This window comes from Danio rerio, chromosome 24 (assembly GCF_049306965.1).
Source record: "Danio rerio strain Tuebingen ecotype United States chromosome 24, GRCz12tu, whole genome shotgun sequence".
In the NCBI taxonomy this organism is placed as follows: Eukaryota; Metazoa; Chordata; class Actinopteri; order Cypriniformes; family Danionidae; genus Danio; species Danio rerio.
Window position 1 is genome coordinate 40,150,046 of NC_133199.1, and position 18,529 is coordinate 40,168,574.

The window sequence follows — 18,529 nt, forward strand, 5'->3', positions numbered from 1 at the left end:
GTTTTCTTTCTGAGGTAGGGAAAGTGGCTCAAAGCTTCAAATACATTAGAAACCAATTAAATTAAGCTCTTTGTGCGATGTTGATATACCTGTGTGGTGCTGTAAACTTTTTGCAACTATAATTAAAAAAAAACCTCGCTAACTTCCGGCCGCAGCGGTATCCCCTCTAGCAACATTGCTCACCTGTAGGCGCGAACTTCACCTGTATTTCCTGCACCTGCGCGTTCACGAGCTCCGCCCACGCGAAACTCGAGTGTAGTGAGGAGGAGATGTTGTTACTCATGCCGGATGGACGGATGAAACACCTCACAAACACTTCAGCTTTTCCCTGTGTCACTTTATACCGATACCAGACAACAACAACAACAACAATACACGAGTGGACGGTTGACGTGAAGGTGAGTTGAGCTTTTGTACACACGGCACACTTAAAAAATTTTAAAACTCTGGTAAACTTCACTGCTTGCGTGTCAACAAACTTACTAGATCAGAAACTAAACGGTAAATATAAGTAGTTGTAGATTTATCATCTGAATTGTGACATTTTTAGAGTTTGTTTACAACGTTGCTTCAATGTTTTTGTTGTTCGACTAGCCTACACTATACTCTATAGTAGAGCTATGGTAAATACTTTGACTTATAGTGTGATGCTTAAGGGCTGTAATTTAAGTGTCAAACTGATCTATTTGAACTGATTCACATTATAATGGTGTTTACACATTGTGCCTTAGGTTGCTTGGTAATATTTTGGTACTTGCTTGATTAATGAGTTCGTAGATATATAAATAGTGTTTGTCTTTTTAACTTTACAGCTCGATCTGTTAAGCTTGGTTAAGCCGTACTTGTAAAACAGCATCATTAAATCTATAAGAAGAAAACGTAAAACTGGTTTAAATGGCTAAATGTGTGCCATTATTTGAAAGGTTTCTTTTGAAGAAAATAAATCAGTAAAATGTTTGTGTTAAGTCTTGTAATAATAGTAATTGTTATTATGTAATGACATTAATAGATTTTGTTACTACATTTTAGATCATTATGTAACAATAATTGTACTGTAATATTACACAATGTAATAGTTGTGTATTGTATATGAGAATTCTATGATTCTATAAACATATGAAAAGTAAAACATGCCTGTAGCCAGCCTATTAAAATGAGTGGTTCATTCGCCTCATTTTCTGTTAAATTGTGAGGTTCAAACGCTGCATTTTAAGCACTAAATTTAGCTTGTGGATGGTAGTCATTACCACAGTTTTTGATGCAACATAACTATTTCCTACATTTTTTTCAAAGTCCTTGCCATACTATTTTATGTTCACAAAAATTTGTGTTTTCAAATGTGCATTACGTTATTACAGTTTTATAAAAAATGTAAGGAGACTACAGTTTTAAATGTCATTTTTTGAACAAAGAAATATAAAAAATACTTCTATCGTTAATAAAAATGATTGGGAATCTGTTAAAACTTGTTTTAAATTACAAACTGTAGCCTATAGGCAAATAACAAACAAGCCAGCTCATTTCCTCACACTCAAATGTTTGAGTTACTTTCAATGAGCTGAAACAACACAATTCTTAAGTTTTTGGGGGACAACTTAATAGTTTCATGTTCAATCCACTTAAATTAGTAAAAAAAAAATAACAAGTTAACTTAATTTTTTCCTGTTGTCCTAACACAAATTGATTGTGTGGAATCCAGTATTTTTTTACAGTGCAGTTAGAATTTGTCCATTTAAAATAATAATTAAATCCACTGTGGAGACCCCTGATGAATAAAAGGACTAAGCTGGAGGAAAATGAATGAATTAAATTTGTCTTAAAGCCTTTTTTTATAGGTTATTTTCACAATTTATGATGGCATACTGGTAAAAATGGGACAAATAAGCTCATATAGGGGCCAAATTCTGGACTTTCAAACCACTCAAACCCCACCTGGCTTTGGGCCTGGCATTTGTCTTATCAATTACTGATAATTGTGTGATTATTAGATTATGATGTATGATATTAGTATATGATGTACTGGCTGTGTCAGTTGGCATTTCTGTGTGGCGTTTGCATGCTCTGTGCTACGGTATGGGTAAATTAGGTGAACTAACTTGCCTATAGAGCAGGGTTGCTGAAATTTTTCTTATCAAGGGCCAAAAACCAAACTTGATTAAGGCTAGAGGGCTGAAGGTAAGCATGGTTGCTAGGGCTGCACAATTCTGGCTAAAATGAGAAACAATTCACGTTTTTTCCTCACGATTCTGTAGATGTAAAAGTTAATATGAGTAGGCTATTATTATTGCTATTTCTCAAACACATGGTAAAACAACAATAATACTATCAGGCCTATGTGTAGGTCTACTGTTGTTTAAAATGCTAAATTTTGTACAGATTTGGATTGGTGCACTTTAAATGAACAGACTTTCATTTAATAAAATGAAAAAAAATGTCCTGTTGTTTTTGGTCATCGGAATAAAACTATTCATAATTCTGAAGTTGAATTGTTAGGTTTGAGACATATTCTTCTCATTTGTTATGGACCACATTATTAGACCATTTTTTGCTGGTAAAATGAGACATTTTTCACTATCAGATTCTTTCTTGCATTATATTCAACATTATATAGGCTACAGTAGTTATACTGACCCACTAAACGTTTATTTTCATGCACAACACTGTGTTTGCTATACTATGTTATTACCTGTTATTCACAGCCTATGCAGGTTCTCTTCACTAAAGTCATTATTGGTGGGCACGTGCGCGTCCTCTGTAACAAACAGTGTTAGCTCACATGTGATTTCGCGGCTGCGAATACGTCATTACATTAAAATAGAAATTACATTTTGGGTGAATTCTACCTTAGAAATACAGTATGTGACTCCTAACAACATTTAGAGGTGTACATGTTGCTGAGCAACGTATATAAAACATTAGCCCCTTTCACACATACAGACCTTTCCGGAAAATTGCCGGCAATTTTCCGGAAAGCTTGTATGTGTGAACAGGTCCTTTTTGAAAATACTGGTAAATTCGTTCTGGCTATTTTCTGGAAAGAGAAGTTGTAACATTACCGGCAATTTGCCGGAATGCTGCGCTGTGTGAATGCAGAAGGAAGATTGGCGTAATAAGCGCGTGCACGTCTAGAACGTGCTGACGTGAGACGTCTGCTTTAGCCAATCACAACAGTCAGACGCATTTACGTCCGCGCGGTTTGTGAGAATAAAAACCTTTGAATATTTTTCCAGACACATTTAGCTGCTAGAAGTTAGTCAGATCACGTTTATATGTTCTTCTTTATGCCAACTGTGTAAATAATCATCGACGAGATGCTTATGATAAGCCGTTGTTTGTTTACCTTTAAGCTTTGCGTGTGCCTTTGAAACAGCCTGTGAGCGCCTGCACACGCACATATTATGAACATCTCGACATGCGAAAGTGATCCTGCGAAAGTTGTTCACAATATTGATCATCCACAGAGTTTGTAATTTAGTCAAATGTTTACAAATACAAGCGCAGCCGTTTAAAGCTCATTTCTGGTTAATGATGTCAGAATTTACCGGTATTTTGGAATGGATGTGTGAATGCTCTTTTCCGGAAAATTTCCGTAACGTCCTCGCCTGTGTGAACAGCGCTTTTTTGAACATACCGGTAAAGTCGTTCCGGAAATCTTCCGGATATTTACCGGTATCACTGTGTGAAAGGGGCTAATGTGAAGACTTGTGGCCTTCTCTCCTGACCTTGAAAATATAATTAGCTGAATCGTAGAAACGAGAATTCAGGGTTAAATTGAGATCGCAATCTTTTTTCGATTAATCATGCAGCCCTAATAGTTGCCATGAGTGATTTCCTAATTTATTTAATAATATAAAAAATTACAAGAAAACATTGCTTCATATGAACTGACACAGTATTTTTTTTTTTTACATTTTTATAATGAACTTATTACAGTAAAAACAAAATCTCATTTATAACAGAATTACACTAGTTTTTGCCTTTATTTGCTTGCTGATGTCTTCTGCATAGTCCCCCTATAGCCCCTTTCACACAGTGATACCGGTAAATATCCGGAAAATTTCCGGAACGACTTTACCGGTAAACTCAAAAAAGCGCTGTTCACACAGGCGAGGACGTTACGGAAATTTTCCGGAAAAGAGCATTCACACATCCATTCCAAAATACCGGTAAATTCTGACATCATTCACCACAAATGAGCTTTAAACGGCTGCGCTTGTATTTGTAAACATTTGACTAAATTACAAACTCTGTAGATGATCAATATTGTAAACAACTTTCACTAGATCATATTCGCATGTCGAGATGTTCATAATATGTGCGTGTGCTGACGCTCACAGGCTGTTTCATGGGCACACGCAAAGCTTGAAGGTAAACAAACAACGGCTTATCATAAGCATCTTATCGATGATTATTTACACAGTTAGCATTAAGAAGAACATATAAACGTGATCTGACTAACTTCTAGCAGCTAAATGTGTCTGGAAAAATATTCAAAGGCTTTTATTCTCACAAACCGCGCGGACGTAAATGCGTCTGACTGTTGTGATTGGCTAAAGCAGACGTCTCACGTCAGCACGTTCTAGACGTGCACGAGCTTATTCCGGAAATCTTCCTTCTGCGTTCACACAGCGCAGCATTCCGGCAAATTGCCGGTAATGTTACAACTTCTCTTTCCGGAAAATAGCCAGAACGAATTTACCGGTATTTTCAAAAAGGACCTGTTCACACATACAACCTTTCCGGAAAATTGCCGGTAATTTTCCGGAAAGGTCTGTATGTGTGAAAGGGGCTTATGTGTGACTATTTACAATTAAAAAGCAGATTAATTTACAACATTTAATTGAAACATTTTATTTTCAGTTTGCTTTTTTGGAGTAAAAAGGTTACGTCAAATTAGGAATTATGATCTCTGTGTTAAAGGCAACCACTCAAACCCTATCCATCATACTCGCCCTTCTCTCAGATGGGATGGTGGGGCAAATCAAAGGTTACGATGGGCCAACTTTGGCCCGCAGGCCTTATTTTGGGCATCTTTGCCATAGGGTATAAGTGTGTGTGTGAATGAGAGTGTGTATGGGTGTTTCCCAAAACTTGGTTGCAGCTGGAAGGGCATCCGCTGTGTAAAACATGTGCTGAAATAGTTGTCAGTTCATTCCGCTGTGGCGACCCCTGATAATTTTAAGGCTAAGAAAGAAAATGAATATTACTTTTATTTGTTTGTTGACCCAAGTCAGTTGTTTTCATCATTTGCTACAGTACTTTGTTGTTATTAATACACAGACTTCATGTGCTCTGAATATCATCACTATTCTTTGGAAACATATCTTTAGGTGACAAAACAACAGTTCAAAGCAGAATAAACAAGCGCTTTATTTGTGAAGCTGTCAGACGCAGGTGCATGTCACCGTGAGTTTACTTTCATTTCTGTCCTGCCTGTTTGCGCACCACTCTGACTCTCATTGTGCTTGGTTTGAAGTCATCCTGATATTCAGTCTAGTGGTTTTTCTGATGCACGTTCAATAGAAACCCACAAATGATCTTTTCTCTCTGAGCATGAAAATGTGGTGTGTGTGGTTTCCGTCTTTGTGTTTTGATGTAAGTAGAGCCCGCAGCCTTGTACAATACAGCTCTGTTGGTTTAAGAATGACATCATCTTTTTATTTGACAGGAAGGGCCTGATAGTGTTTGAACTGCAGTAGAATAGGGAATGAAAAAGTTTACTAATAGTTACTTTCGCAGTTGATTGATTATGTTAAGAACTGCAAGGATTTTTAGTTATTACCTGCTTTCTAAAATTGTATGTTTTTATGACAGTAAAGATGCTTTTTTTGAGGAATGAAATGGGTATATTTATGTAGTTTGAAGTCTGATGTTTGAGAAAATATAAGAGGTCATTAACTTTATAATTTTTTTCACTGTTGTTGTTTTTACTTTGACTGAATTGTAAAAGATCCAATGGTTTGACATAACAAAAATGAAGAAAAGCAACTTATAATGATATACAAATGGTGTGAGATTTTATTTTACTTTTTGAACACTCATCTTAAAATGCTATTTATGTTAAATGAAATAATGATTTCTAATTTTTTTGCCATGACTTGTCAGACTTTTTCAATAAATAGGGATGCCAAAGGACAGCAAACCTATGACTGACAAAACGATTCAAAGATGATCCCATGATTCCTTGGATTTACTAAACAATATATTTGGGCTTAAATTAAACAATTAAATTACTGAAATTATTTTTTTTTGTTTAAATTCAACCCATATAAATTGCTTGCAACAATTTTTTTCAGTGTCATTTTATAGTGGTTCCAAAAAAGTTATAATAAGTTAAAAAAAAAAAAAAAAAAAAAAAAAAAAAAAAAATATATATATATATATATATATATATATATATATATATATATATATATATATATATATATATATATATATATATATATATATATATATATATATATACACACACACACACATAAAAAAGTCAGAGGCAAAAACTGAAGAGGTGCACATCATTGGCCTCAGATGGGACTTCAATCCTTCAATTTTAATTTGTTGAAAATTACAAATTTGCACTGAAAATGTTTACTCAACTTTAAGGTAAGTGGTTGCAAGCCATTTATACACATTTAAAAAGTTGAAACAACACAATTCTTAAGTTTTTTTGGTGTGGGGCAATTTAATTGTTTTATTTTCAAAACAATTACGCTAACTTTATAGATTTGAGTTGGAACAACATGAAGGAATTGTGTGGAACCCAACTGTAATAGTGTATAGGCTGAATATAAACAAACAAATTAAGCTGAACTTAGTAAATTTATTTGGGCTGAATTTTGACAAATTATGTTGAACTTAATTCATATGGTCTTTTAGTTATTTTAATGCAAAAGAATATGTTAACTCATTAAATTTAAGTTTTAGTAAATTACTTTATTCTGGTTATTAATGACAATTTGCATTACTGGTATTATTATTAGCAGTATTATTTATAATATGCATATTTATATATGTTTGAATAAGAACAACACTGAAAAAAATGCTGTCTGCAAAATTGTTGCAAACAATCTATTTGTGTTGAATTTAAACAAACAAATTAAATTAAGTAATGTTCAACTTAATTTATTTGTTTAAATTCAACATAAACAAATTGTTTACAACCCCTTAATTTAAAAAAAATTAAGTAAATTCAAGGAATCATCCTTTAATAATTTTTTTCAGTGAAGTTTAGATTTGTCCACCTGTTTTGGAGACATCTGCATCACCATATGTGGCATATAATAGGACGTGTGTTTGGTTTTAACTCACTGGTTATAACATTTTTGACCACACTTCATGGGGCTTCAGTCCTTCAACTAAATACGTTTTAGCTAGTTGCAGATTAAAAATGAGCATATCACTGAAAATGTTCACTCAATTTTTTAAGGTAAGTGGTTGCAAGCCCTTTATACACTCAAAAAATGACCTTTGCTGCACTGTAAAAAATTATATGATCAATTAGCCCTGACAGCATGTTTTTAGGTCATTGTTACTTATTCAATTATTGATTAGTCAATCATGTTCTAACTTAATTTTATAAGTTACGCAAGCTGTTTTAAGTCAGTTTAACATAACATAAGTTCAATGGACTCATAAGGTTAATTTGCTTCAGCTGTGCTTGTTCAAACTACTTATTTAAAATGAGTTGAAACAACACAATTCTTACAGTTCTTACTTTTAAAAGAACAAATTGAGTTGACCTTACTGAATTTAAATGAACTGAATTTAAGCTTACAACTTAAGTTGAGCTAACTGTATATGGTTTTATTTAGTTATCGTAATGCAGAAGAACGCAGAATGTTCACCCTAGTTTAATTTTTTACTAACTTGCTTGATTTATCATTTATTTTTATTTTATGTTAAAATTGTTCATAAGCTGCTTACTAATACGCTTGACTTGTGTAACTTCGTGTAAACTGACTTTGGCATTAAATATATAAAACACATTCAATAACAGTTAGTGTATTTGTTATAGTGTCATACCAGAGGACATGGGTTTCAGTGCCGATTTGTTTCCGTACATTAAGTCCCGCATAATGTGCATTTTAGCATTTTTAATGCATTATTTAGCATTACATAAATTAACATAACCTAAGATTAATAAATGCCTTTGTAGTAGTCATTAAATTGACGTTTGTGAACATGTTAAAGTTTGAAAATAAATCACTTATTAAGTCTTGCAAATACAGCAATCGGTATATTCCCAAAAACCACTGCAAAAGTTTCAATTATAAATAATTATTCACTGTATTTGACGTTCTTGATGAATCAATATTGTGCATGTTTTAATATCACGATATATATTGAATTATGGAATATCTACGTATGTTTTATAACAAAAAATTGACAGGTGCATGTATAAAGTGTTTTAGCCAGCAGTGTCTAATCTGTCATCTATTGGATAAATATTTAAACATGTCGTTGTTCGATTGCTTGTGTACCCGTGAGCAAACAGACCTGTAGAGGAGTGTTGACAAGCATTAGTTTGTTGTTTGCTGAACGGTTGAGTTTCAGTGACAGTTTCCTGGTTCACAAGTTAACTCAGTCAACATCAGCGTCTAGTCAACAGTCTCCTCGAGAAACGCAGAAGAAAAGATTCATAACAAAACCATTGCGAAAGGTGTGACTCGCGTTACACACTTCTGGCACACGTCATTGTTTTCATTCTGTTCTTGGCAGAAAATCAGGTTCTATTTCGGGAAAGGGAGTTTTGTTTGCGTTCGAGCAGTTTCAGTGTTATGGATGGGACATTTGCAGTAAAATCAAAACATAAATTCAGAGAGAAAGTAACACCATATTAATACATGTGTTTATATTTTCCAAAACAACTCACATTTATAGAATCATAAAAACATCAATCTGTAAAAAAAATTTAGATTGTAATTGAAGGATATAAACATGCATTATGGGGAAACAAGTGTTCGAGTTTACAGTATACAGCATACTTTGTAGAAATTCTGTGAATTAAACTGTTCAATCCAAAAGAAAAAAAACTGTGCTAATCAAAGAGATGAGAGTTGGCTCACTCATTCATTCATTAATTTTCTTGTCGGCTTAGTCCCTTTATTAATCTGGGGTCGCCACAGCGGAATGAACCGCCAACTTATCCAGCTACAACCCATCTCTGGGAAGCATTCACAAACACTCATTCACACACATTCATACACTACGGACAATTTAGCCTACCCAATTCACCTGCAGCATGTCTTTGGACTGTGGGGGAAACCAGAGCACCTGGAGGAAACCCACACGAACGCAGGGAGAACATGCAAACTCCACACAGAAACGACAACTGGAGTTGGCTCACTATAGAGCAAAAAAACATTGATTTTATTTCACATTTTTGCATTTATGAGGAAAAAGCTTTGTTACGGATGTGACACCTCTCTGTTAGTTGTGTAAGAGATCACAAATCTCATGGTTTGTATCACATTATTTGGTCACGGATCAGACCATTTTTCAGAAAAATCAGCCAAAAAGAGGAGACAAATATAATTTGCTTTCGATTCATTACAAAACAGCAAAATTGGGTGCTGCTGAAGAGCGGTGTTATCGCACGCGTACTGATCAGCTGTGTTGTCGCGCGCGTACTCAAGAGCGGTGTTGTCGCGCGCCTACTGAAGGGCGGGACCGAAGGTGTGCCGCGTCGCGGGGGCACTTTTGATCATTTTGGAAGGGCACTTTCTATCCAAGACTAAAAAGGGCATGTGCACTGCACAGGTTGAGCCCTATGTGTGCACGTGCCTGGTTGCAAGTAACAGGTTATACAGTTGTAAATAATATTGAGTTTGTGGCACAGAGTGATCGTTTGGGAACCGTGCGGGAAGTATTAACAGTACTTAGCAGTCAAAATGAAACCGAAAGTGTGCACTTCATTTAAATGATCATATCGCATTTTAGAGTTATGATTACGACAAGCATTTGAAATGTTTTTTTTTCTTTCATAGTGAACCCACAGTTGTGCATGAAAATAAATGTTTACAGTGTCAGTATAACTACTGTAGCCTATATAATGTTGAATATATTCTGATAATGGAAAATGTCTGATTTTACCAGTGAATAAATTTGTCTAATATGACAGATTGCAAGCATATATCTCAAAGATAATAATTCAACATCCGAATTATTATAAGTAGAATAGAATTATTTATAGAAACCAGTAGACCTACACATAATATTATTATCGAGGTTGTGCCATATGTTTGTTTTTACCTTACCTTTATTTTACATCTACAGAATCGTGAGAGAACCGTGATCTTTATTTTAAGCAAAAAAATCGCGATTCTCATTTTAGCCAGAATCGTCCTGCTCTAAAAGTCAATTTTCCAAACTTTTTAACTTCAAAAGCTTTTGGAGGAAAGATTAAGATCCCATAATACCATTTAAAAAGCATAAATAAGTGGAATAAAAAGGATAAATCACAAAATATGGGCAACTGTCAATTTACAAATATTTTGTACAGTGTAGTAGGTCTGCATGATACTGAAAAAATATGCGATGTTGTTGAGCATTGCGATAACTAACAAAATACTTAATGTATAAAACTAAAACTAAACTGAAATATACAGCCAATTAAAAATGATATCAAAATGAAAGTAATTTAGAGATGCACCACTGTAATAACCTTGCCTGGACGGGTTTTGTTGTCAGTGATGGAGGTGAAGGGCTGCAGGTCAGAGGTGGAGGTGTTCAGGAGGTCTCCAGTTGAGACGGTGCCCAGGAGGCATTCAGTGTCTGTCAAATATTCTCCATCTTCACAAAACCTTCAGATGTCAACACCTCGCTCGTCGCTTCCTCTGAACATCAGAAACTCACACAGGTGAGTCAGGCAATTCTTTTTGCATGTACATGAAATTTTTCCTTACCATGCATGACGATGTAATTCTGTTTATTTAATTGATATCTTTTACTGAATGTAATAAGTGTCTATTTTATTTTATGACTCCAGCAGGTGCAAATTTAATTTAACCACTACCATTTAGTACTTTTTATTTTATTTCTGTAGCAGGTAGTTCTGGAGGTACCTACAGTTGAGACATTTGCTCACAAATGTCTTGGGTACCCTTCAAACTCTCCTAAGGGTAAAAATATTGATAACATGGCCCGCAATATTATAGGTACTGGACTTGAAGCTTCTAAATAGTATACTATGCACTAGGGATGTAACAATATTGTAAATACCGTCATACCGCAATAGTAATTTTTTTTAATATTACTGTAGGCGCATGACTCAATAAAACTATATTTCTGAGAAAAGTTTGCGTAGGCGAATGAAGCGAACGGGAGGTAGCAGGAACTACAATTCCTATCAGCCTAGGCGTGGCCATCATCCTTTGCGGTCTGTTGTCACTACAGATCCAGTAATCGGGAAATGGAGTGTGCTGCTAGTAGCGGGGAAGAAAAAGAGCTGGAAATGATCGAAGCTAAAGCGGGTTTTAAATCGGATGTGTGGAAGCATTTTGGTTTCTTTCTAAAAAGATACGAAAAAGGAGAAAAGGTGACAGATAAAGAAAAAAAACAGTATGCAGGCACTGCCAGGCTGTGGTGAAATACATGTCGGGGAATACGACTAAAAACAGTCATGGGGACAGCAGAACACAGCACACTGTTCAGATTGATGCAGACATTGACTTGTACCGCAAAGAGACCTCTATCTCACTCATGGCTTGTCCTCTCAAGTGGGGGAAAGACAATGCACAACGTTACCCACTGCTGTCAACCTGGGCCAAGTCATATCTCTCTGTCCCAGAAACCTCAGTCCGAAATGAGAGGGTTTTTTTCTGTTGCAGGGGACATGCCCAGAGATCCCAGCTTTTACCAGATTATAGTTATATGATAATTCTCCTTAAAAAGAGTGGGTGATTAAATGTTGAATGTGATGAGTTTTCAACAATACTAAATTGAAACTTTATTTTTTTATATGATTTAATAGTTTTTTGTTATTAAAATTGAAAAATTGAAATTCCTGTTTCGAAACTTACAGATAGATGGCTAATTTGTATGTCATTGATATGCTCAGTGCTAAGGTAAATAAACACTTTTGGCACTTTTTTTTCGAGTCTTTTTATTAGTTTTGTTTTTCCAGTAAATTACTCAACAAATACCGTACCGTGCCATTCATACCGAGGTATTATCGTACCGTGAAATTCTGATACCTTTACATCCCTACTATGCACTAGTCAATGGAGTCAAAATATTAGTTCTGCAGTTAAGATAATATGGGAAGAAGATTTGGGATGCACATTTGAAGATGAGAACTGGGGAAAAATTGCTGGAAAATTAAAATGAATGTCTAGAGTTGTTATAACAAGTCTTATACAGTTTAAAATTGTACATAGATTTTACTTGGAATCCTAAGAGACTGTTCAGAGCAGGTTTTAAAAACATTCCAGAATGCTGGCGATGCCAAGAAGAAGCGGGTGACTTATTTCATGTATTATGGCAATGCCCAGATATTCAACATTTTTGGAGAGAGGTGCATGAATACCTTGTAAAGATATTGCAGACCCCATATCTTTCACCCAAGCTTATATATACTTGGTGACCCATGTCCTTTAAGCCACATGAATAAAGCTAAATAACAGTGGATACAGAGCTGCATCATGCTAGGCTGACGGGTGACTGTTAAAAACTGGAAATCTTCTTCGCCAACATGGGGAGAACATAAACTCCATACAAAAATGCCAACTGACCCAGCCGGGACTCAAACCAGCGACCTTCTTGCTGTGAGGCGACAGTGCTAACCACTGAACCACCGTGTCACCCATTATTATTATTACTTATCATTCATTTTCTTTTCGGGTTAAACCCTTTTTTAATCTGGGGTCACCACAGCGGAATGAACCGCCAACTTATCAAGCATATTTTACACTGCGGATGCCCTTCCAGCTGCAACCCATCTCTGGGAAACACTCATGCACTCTCATCCACACACATTTACTATGGACAATTTTTAGCTTGTGGGGGAAACCCACACGAACACGGGTAGAACATGCAAACTCCACATAGATATACTAACTGACCCAGTCGAGGCTCGAACCAGGGACCTTTGTGCTGTGAGGCAATCAGACTACCCACTGCACTACTGTGTAGCCCATTATTATTATTATTACACTAATAATAATCCACTAGCCATTAAAATAATCCTTTATTTATTGTTTAGCCCTGTGTAGGTCTGAAATTTCATTAATAATAGTCTTAAAATTGTCTTTAAAAGTCTTAAATTAGACTTGTTGAGATCTGCAGTACCCCTGTTTAATGATTGTTTTTGGTGTTTTGATTGTTCAGCGTTTCGTCTAAAGGGGAATTTCGAGCTTCATCCGCTCCTCTGATTCCCAATCCGTTTCCGGAGCTCTGCAGTCCGACACAGTCTCCTGTGCTGACCGGCTCTCTGGGCGTCAGGGATCCTCCGTCTGACAGCAGCACACATGTAAGTGAAGCCCCATGCTTTTATCCATGACTGAAATGACAGACAGTCGCCTGCAGCGCTGTGAATTCTCCACGGTTATTATAGGTGACACCTGTTCCTCTGGGGAACTGCAGCACATCACAGGGCATTGAGTTCATAGACGTGTCAACAGAAGTTGCTGTCACTTTCTTTAGCACTCATGACTTTAAATTGCACCTATTCTGTATTTATTTTTAAATATAAGCTTTCATGTATTGTGTATTGTAGTTGTTTGTAATTGTAAAGATTAATGGGGTAATTATCTCCCAAAAGAAAGATGGATTTAGGATTCTCCTTGGCTGAATTAACATGTTAACACTGTGCTGGTATAAATATTTTACTGCTAGAATATTTAGCATATTTGTTGAATTTATTAATATGAACATTATTGTGTTATAATGCTATGCTTGCATAAATGGCATGTTTCTAGCTTGATTAAACATAATTATCATCTTTAGATTATTATTTTTCATGTTTACCATGTGGCTAGGTTGAATTTACATTATGATAGCATGTTTTAATGTAATGCTAGCATGAGTTGACATGTTTATTGCATGTTTTAGCACATGGCTAACACGTTTTACCACTGGGATGAATTCTGAATTCTCCTGTTAGGATATTTTGAATGTTTGCAGATTTTAATTAACAATAACATTAATTAACATTACATTAATTAACATTATTAATTAAGATTAAACATTATTTTGTTTTAATGCTTTGCTAACATAAAATAGCATGCTAATAGCATGTTTCTAGCATGGTCTAACACAATTAGCATAATAAATAATGATAGAAACATGTTTAACAAGTAGCTAGCAAACATTTACTTGATGATAGCATGTTTTCATGTAATTATGCTAGCATGAATTGGCATATTTATAGCATGTTTAGCACATGGCTAACATGTTTTACTCCTGAGATGAATTATCATGTTAGGTTGTTTCGTATATTTGCTGAATTGAATTGACCTGAACACGTTATCATGTTTTAACGCTATGCTAACACATAATAGCATGTTTCTAGCATGGTCAACCACAATTATCATATTTCTATCATTATTTAGGTTAACCATGTCAGGGCTCGAAATTGCGACCATTTTGGTCGCATATGCGCTCGAAAATTAATCTATGCGACCTCATAATGTATTTGGGCACATTAGTGCGACTGCAGATAATAGTTGTAGTGCGACCTGTTTTGATTTTTGCTAAAAACGTGCTGAATTGCTCTTCCCTGCCGCTATATTGGTTTATATACGCCGTCAATAACTCAAGGTATTCCGCTGTCAGATGACAGGGAAGGAGCTTTTATGACCACGGGAAATGCAAATGGCTGAAGAGTGAAAACTTAAAGCACACAGGTTTGCAAACCCCACCTAAAGTTGAGGCGCAGATGAGAGCGATCATGACATGTGGTGAATATTCATCCGCCAGCTGAGATCAATCGAGTACATGCTTACTGCAATGCTTCATTTTTGTTTGATGCAAACTATACATTTATTTTTCATAAAGTAACAGACTTTTTATAGCAGATAACCTGCATTCAAGCACATTCAAGGCAGCATGATGATGACAAATGTAATTTATTGTCACTATTATTGTCATTTTCATCATCATTAATATTTTATAGTTATTCGACATTCACTTTGGAATTATTGCACACAAATATCAATGTCATCTCAGCATTAGTTAGATAGTTGTTTCTGGTTTTTGTTAGTCCTAATTGATGTTGTTTTAAAATACAATAAATCCCTTATAATACAATTTGCAGCGGTGCTCAATTATTTTTGGTGTGTGCTCCTAATTTTTTTCTGATGCTCCTAAATTTTTTCTGGTGCTCCTAAATATTTGAAGTTGGGAGCACCGGTGCTACCAAGTAAAAAAGTTAATTTCGAGCCCTGCATGTGGCTAGTAAGATATTACTTGATGATAGCATGTTTTAATGAAATGCTACCATGTGTTGACATGTTTATCGCATGTTTTAGCACATGGCTAACACGTTCTACCTCTGGGATGAATTCTCATGTTGAGATATTTTTAATATTTGCTGATTTTAATTGACATGAAAACATTTTCATGTTTTAATGCTTTGCTAACGTAAAACAACATGCTAATAGCATGTTTCTAACATGGTCTAACATAATTAGCACAATAAATATTGATAGAAAATGTTTTATCATGTTTTAACGCTATGCTAACACATAATAGCATGTTTCTAGCATGGTCTAGCACAATTATCATATCTCTGTCATTATTTAGGTTTACAATATGGCTGATTTTAATTAACTTGATAACATGAACATTTTTAATGCTATGCTAGCATAAAATAACATGCCAATAGCATGTTTTTGCACAGTCTAACACAATGACCATATCTCTATCATCATTTATCATGTTTACCATGTGGCTAGCAAATATTTGCCTGATGATAACATGCTACCATTTAATGCTAACATGAATTGGCATGTTGATAAATTTTTTTAGCACATGGCTTACATGTTTTACTGTTGGAATGGATTATCATGTGAGAATATTTAGCGTGTTTGCTGACATGAATTAACATGAAAGCATTAACATGTTTACATAAAATAGCATGCTAATAGCATATTTCTAGCATAGTCTAGCACAATTATCATGTTTCACAATTATCATTTATCATTATTTGTCATGCTTCCCATATGGCTAGCACACTTTTACCTGGTGATAGCATGTTTTTATGTAATGTTGCTACCATAAATTGGCGTGCTTATAGCATGTTTTAGCACATGGCCAACATGTTTTTCTGCTGAGATTAATTATCATGTTAGGATGTTTAACGTATTTTACTGAATTAACATTACCACATTATCATGTTTTAATGCTATGCTAGCATAAAATAACATGCAAATATAATTATCATGTTTTTATCATTATTTATAATGTTTACCATGTGGCTAGAAAATATTTATCTGATAATAGCATGTTTTTATGTAATGCTAGCATGAATTGCCATGCTTATAGCATGTTTTAGCACATGGCTAACATGTTTTACTGCTGGGATGAATTATTATGTTAGGATATTCAGTGTATTTGCTGAATTGAATTAACATGAATACATCATCATGTTTTAATGTTATGCTAGCATAAAATAGCATGCTAATAGCATGTTTCTAATTACTTCTACACACGCAAAAATGTTTAAATGAGCAAAATAAACAAACAAATAGAAATTTTGAATAATAAATAAACATTTAAGAACTGTAGTTTCAGTGTCAGATATATCTAGAATACATGTTGGATGGTTATATTCTGGACTATATTCTAAGGTTTGGCTTCAGTTTACTTTCTAAATGAAGGAAAGACTAATGAGCCATATGCCTGACAATAAATATTCAATAAATGCCTGTCCAAGTGCTTTTAGCCATGCAGCTTCAAAATCTCACTCTTTATGAGCTTTTTAAACGCATGAAAAGTCATTATGTATGTTCTGGAAAGCGGTTGACCAGATTGTTATGTTTATTCATAGGTGGTTCGGGTATTCAGCGATGCCACTCACTGCCGTTCAGTCCTGGTCTCCTCCAGAGCGACAGCACATGATGTCTGTCAGATGCTGGCTCAGAGCGCACACTGCACAGATGAGGAAAGCTGGGCTCTCATTGAACATCATACTGCTTTAGGCCTGGGTAAGACACATGAGAGGAAAAATTCTATTTAATTTAATTTAATATAAATTTTTTTTAATTGAATGTAACTTTAATTTTAATGTAATTTTTATTTATTTTCATTTAATGTAACTTAATTTAATTTATTAATTCATTATTATTTTTTCTGCTTAGTCCCTTATTAATCTGGGGTCACCACAGTGGAATGAACCACCAATTTATCCAGCATATATGTTTTATGCAGCAGATGCCCTTCCAGCTGCAACCCAACACTAGGGAAACACCTATACACTCTTACTTTCACACTTATACTCTACAGCCAATGTAGTTTATTCAATTCCCCTATAGCCCATGTATTTGGACTGTGGGGAAACCGGAGCACCCGGAGGAAACCCACGCCAACACGAGGAAAACATGCAAACTCCACACAGAAATGCCAACTGACCCAGCGACCTTCTTGCTGTGAGGCAATCGTGCTACCCAGTACACCCCCATGACACCTAATTTAATTTAATGTAACTTTATTTAATTTGAATAAAATTTTATGTAACTTATTTTAATTTTAATTTAATGTAACTTAAATTAAATTTTATGTATCTAAATAAAATTCGTATTTCATGTAACTTCATTTAATTTTTATTTAAGTTAAATGTATTTTAATTTAATGTAACTAAATTTAATTTTAATTTTTATTTAATGTAACTTAATTTTATTTTAATTTTTATTTAATGCAACTTAATTAAATTTATTTAATTTTAATTAAATTTAACTTGATTGAATTATTGTAACTTAATTTTAATTTATTTAAATTTAATGCAACTTAACTTAATTTTAATTTAATGCAACTTAATTGAATTTAATAACATTTTTTATTTGCCATAGCAGTAGTGTGTAAGCAATTTCATATAGCTCCAGGTTTCACATTTTTTTAACAATGTTAGTATCAAATTTAATTAATGTTTTACATTTTTTATGGTAACATATGTTTTATTTTATTTGCTGTAGCAAACAGGTGTAAACAGTTCAAACAAAATATGCTTTAAAAAAAGTTAAAAGCATAAATAAATGAATATAAATTTAATGAATTTATTAGTTGGGCGGAGCTAAGCAGGCAGGGATCTAGAAGTGGTCGTTGATATTCTGCAGAGGCGGTACTATGACATTATAAATGTCACATACTGTACAAAACCTGTCTTTTCGGCTTCAATATAAGCAGTATTAATACTAACAAGAATGTCTGGAGTTACTTCCAGAATACTATTTATTATTACAATAACAAAATATGTAAAAAAGATAAGCTAATTCTATATCTCACCCCTTTAAAATCATCAAACCAAAGCTGTACAGACTTCCTAACCTTTTCTTCAGTCTCTGTCAAAGAATATGGTGAAGAGTAAAATAATCTA

The 18,529-nt window shown here is 34.5% G+C and overlaps 1 protein-coding gene across 1 annotated transcript in view; it reads left to right on the forward strand.

Moving 5' to 3' along the window:
* The first annotated feature begins 257 nt into the window (after positions 1–257).
* grb7 (growth factor receptor bound protein 7) overlaps positions 258–18,529 on the forward strand; it is a 40,952-nt gene continuing 22,680 nt past the window's right edge. Inside the window, exons 1-4 of the mRNA XM_003201342.7 lie at positions 258–398; positions 10,690–10,858; positions 13,327–13,468; positions 16,988–17,144. Of these exons, the coding sequence (XP_003201390.1) occupies positions 10,692–10,858; positions 13,327–13,468; positions 16,988–17,144 (466 nt within the window). The 5' untranslated portion in view covers positions 258–398; positions 10,690–10,691. The remainder of the gene's footprint in view (positions 399–10,689; positions 10,859–13,326; positions 13,469–16,987; positions 17,145–18,529) is intronic.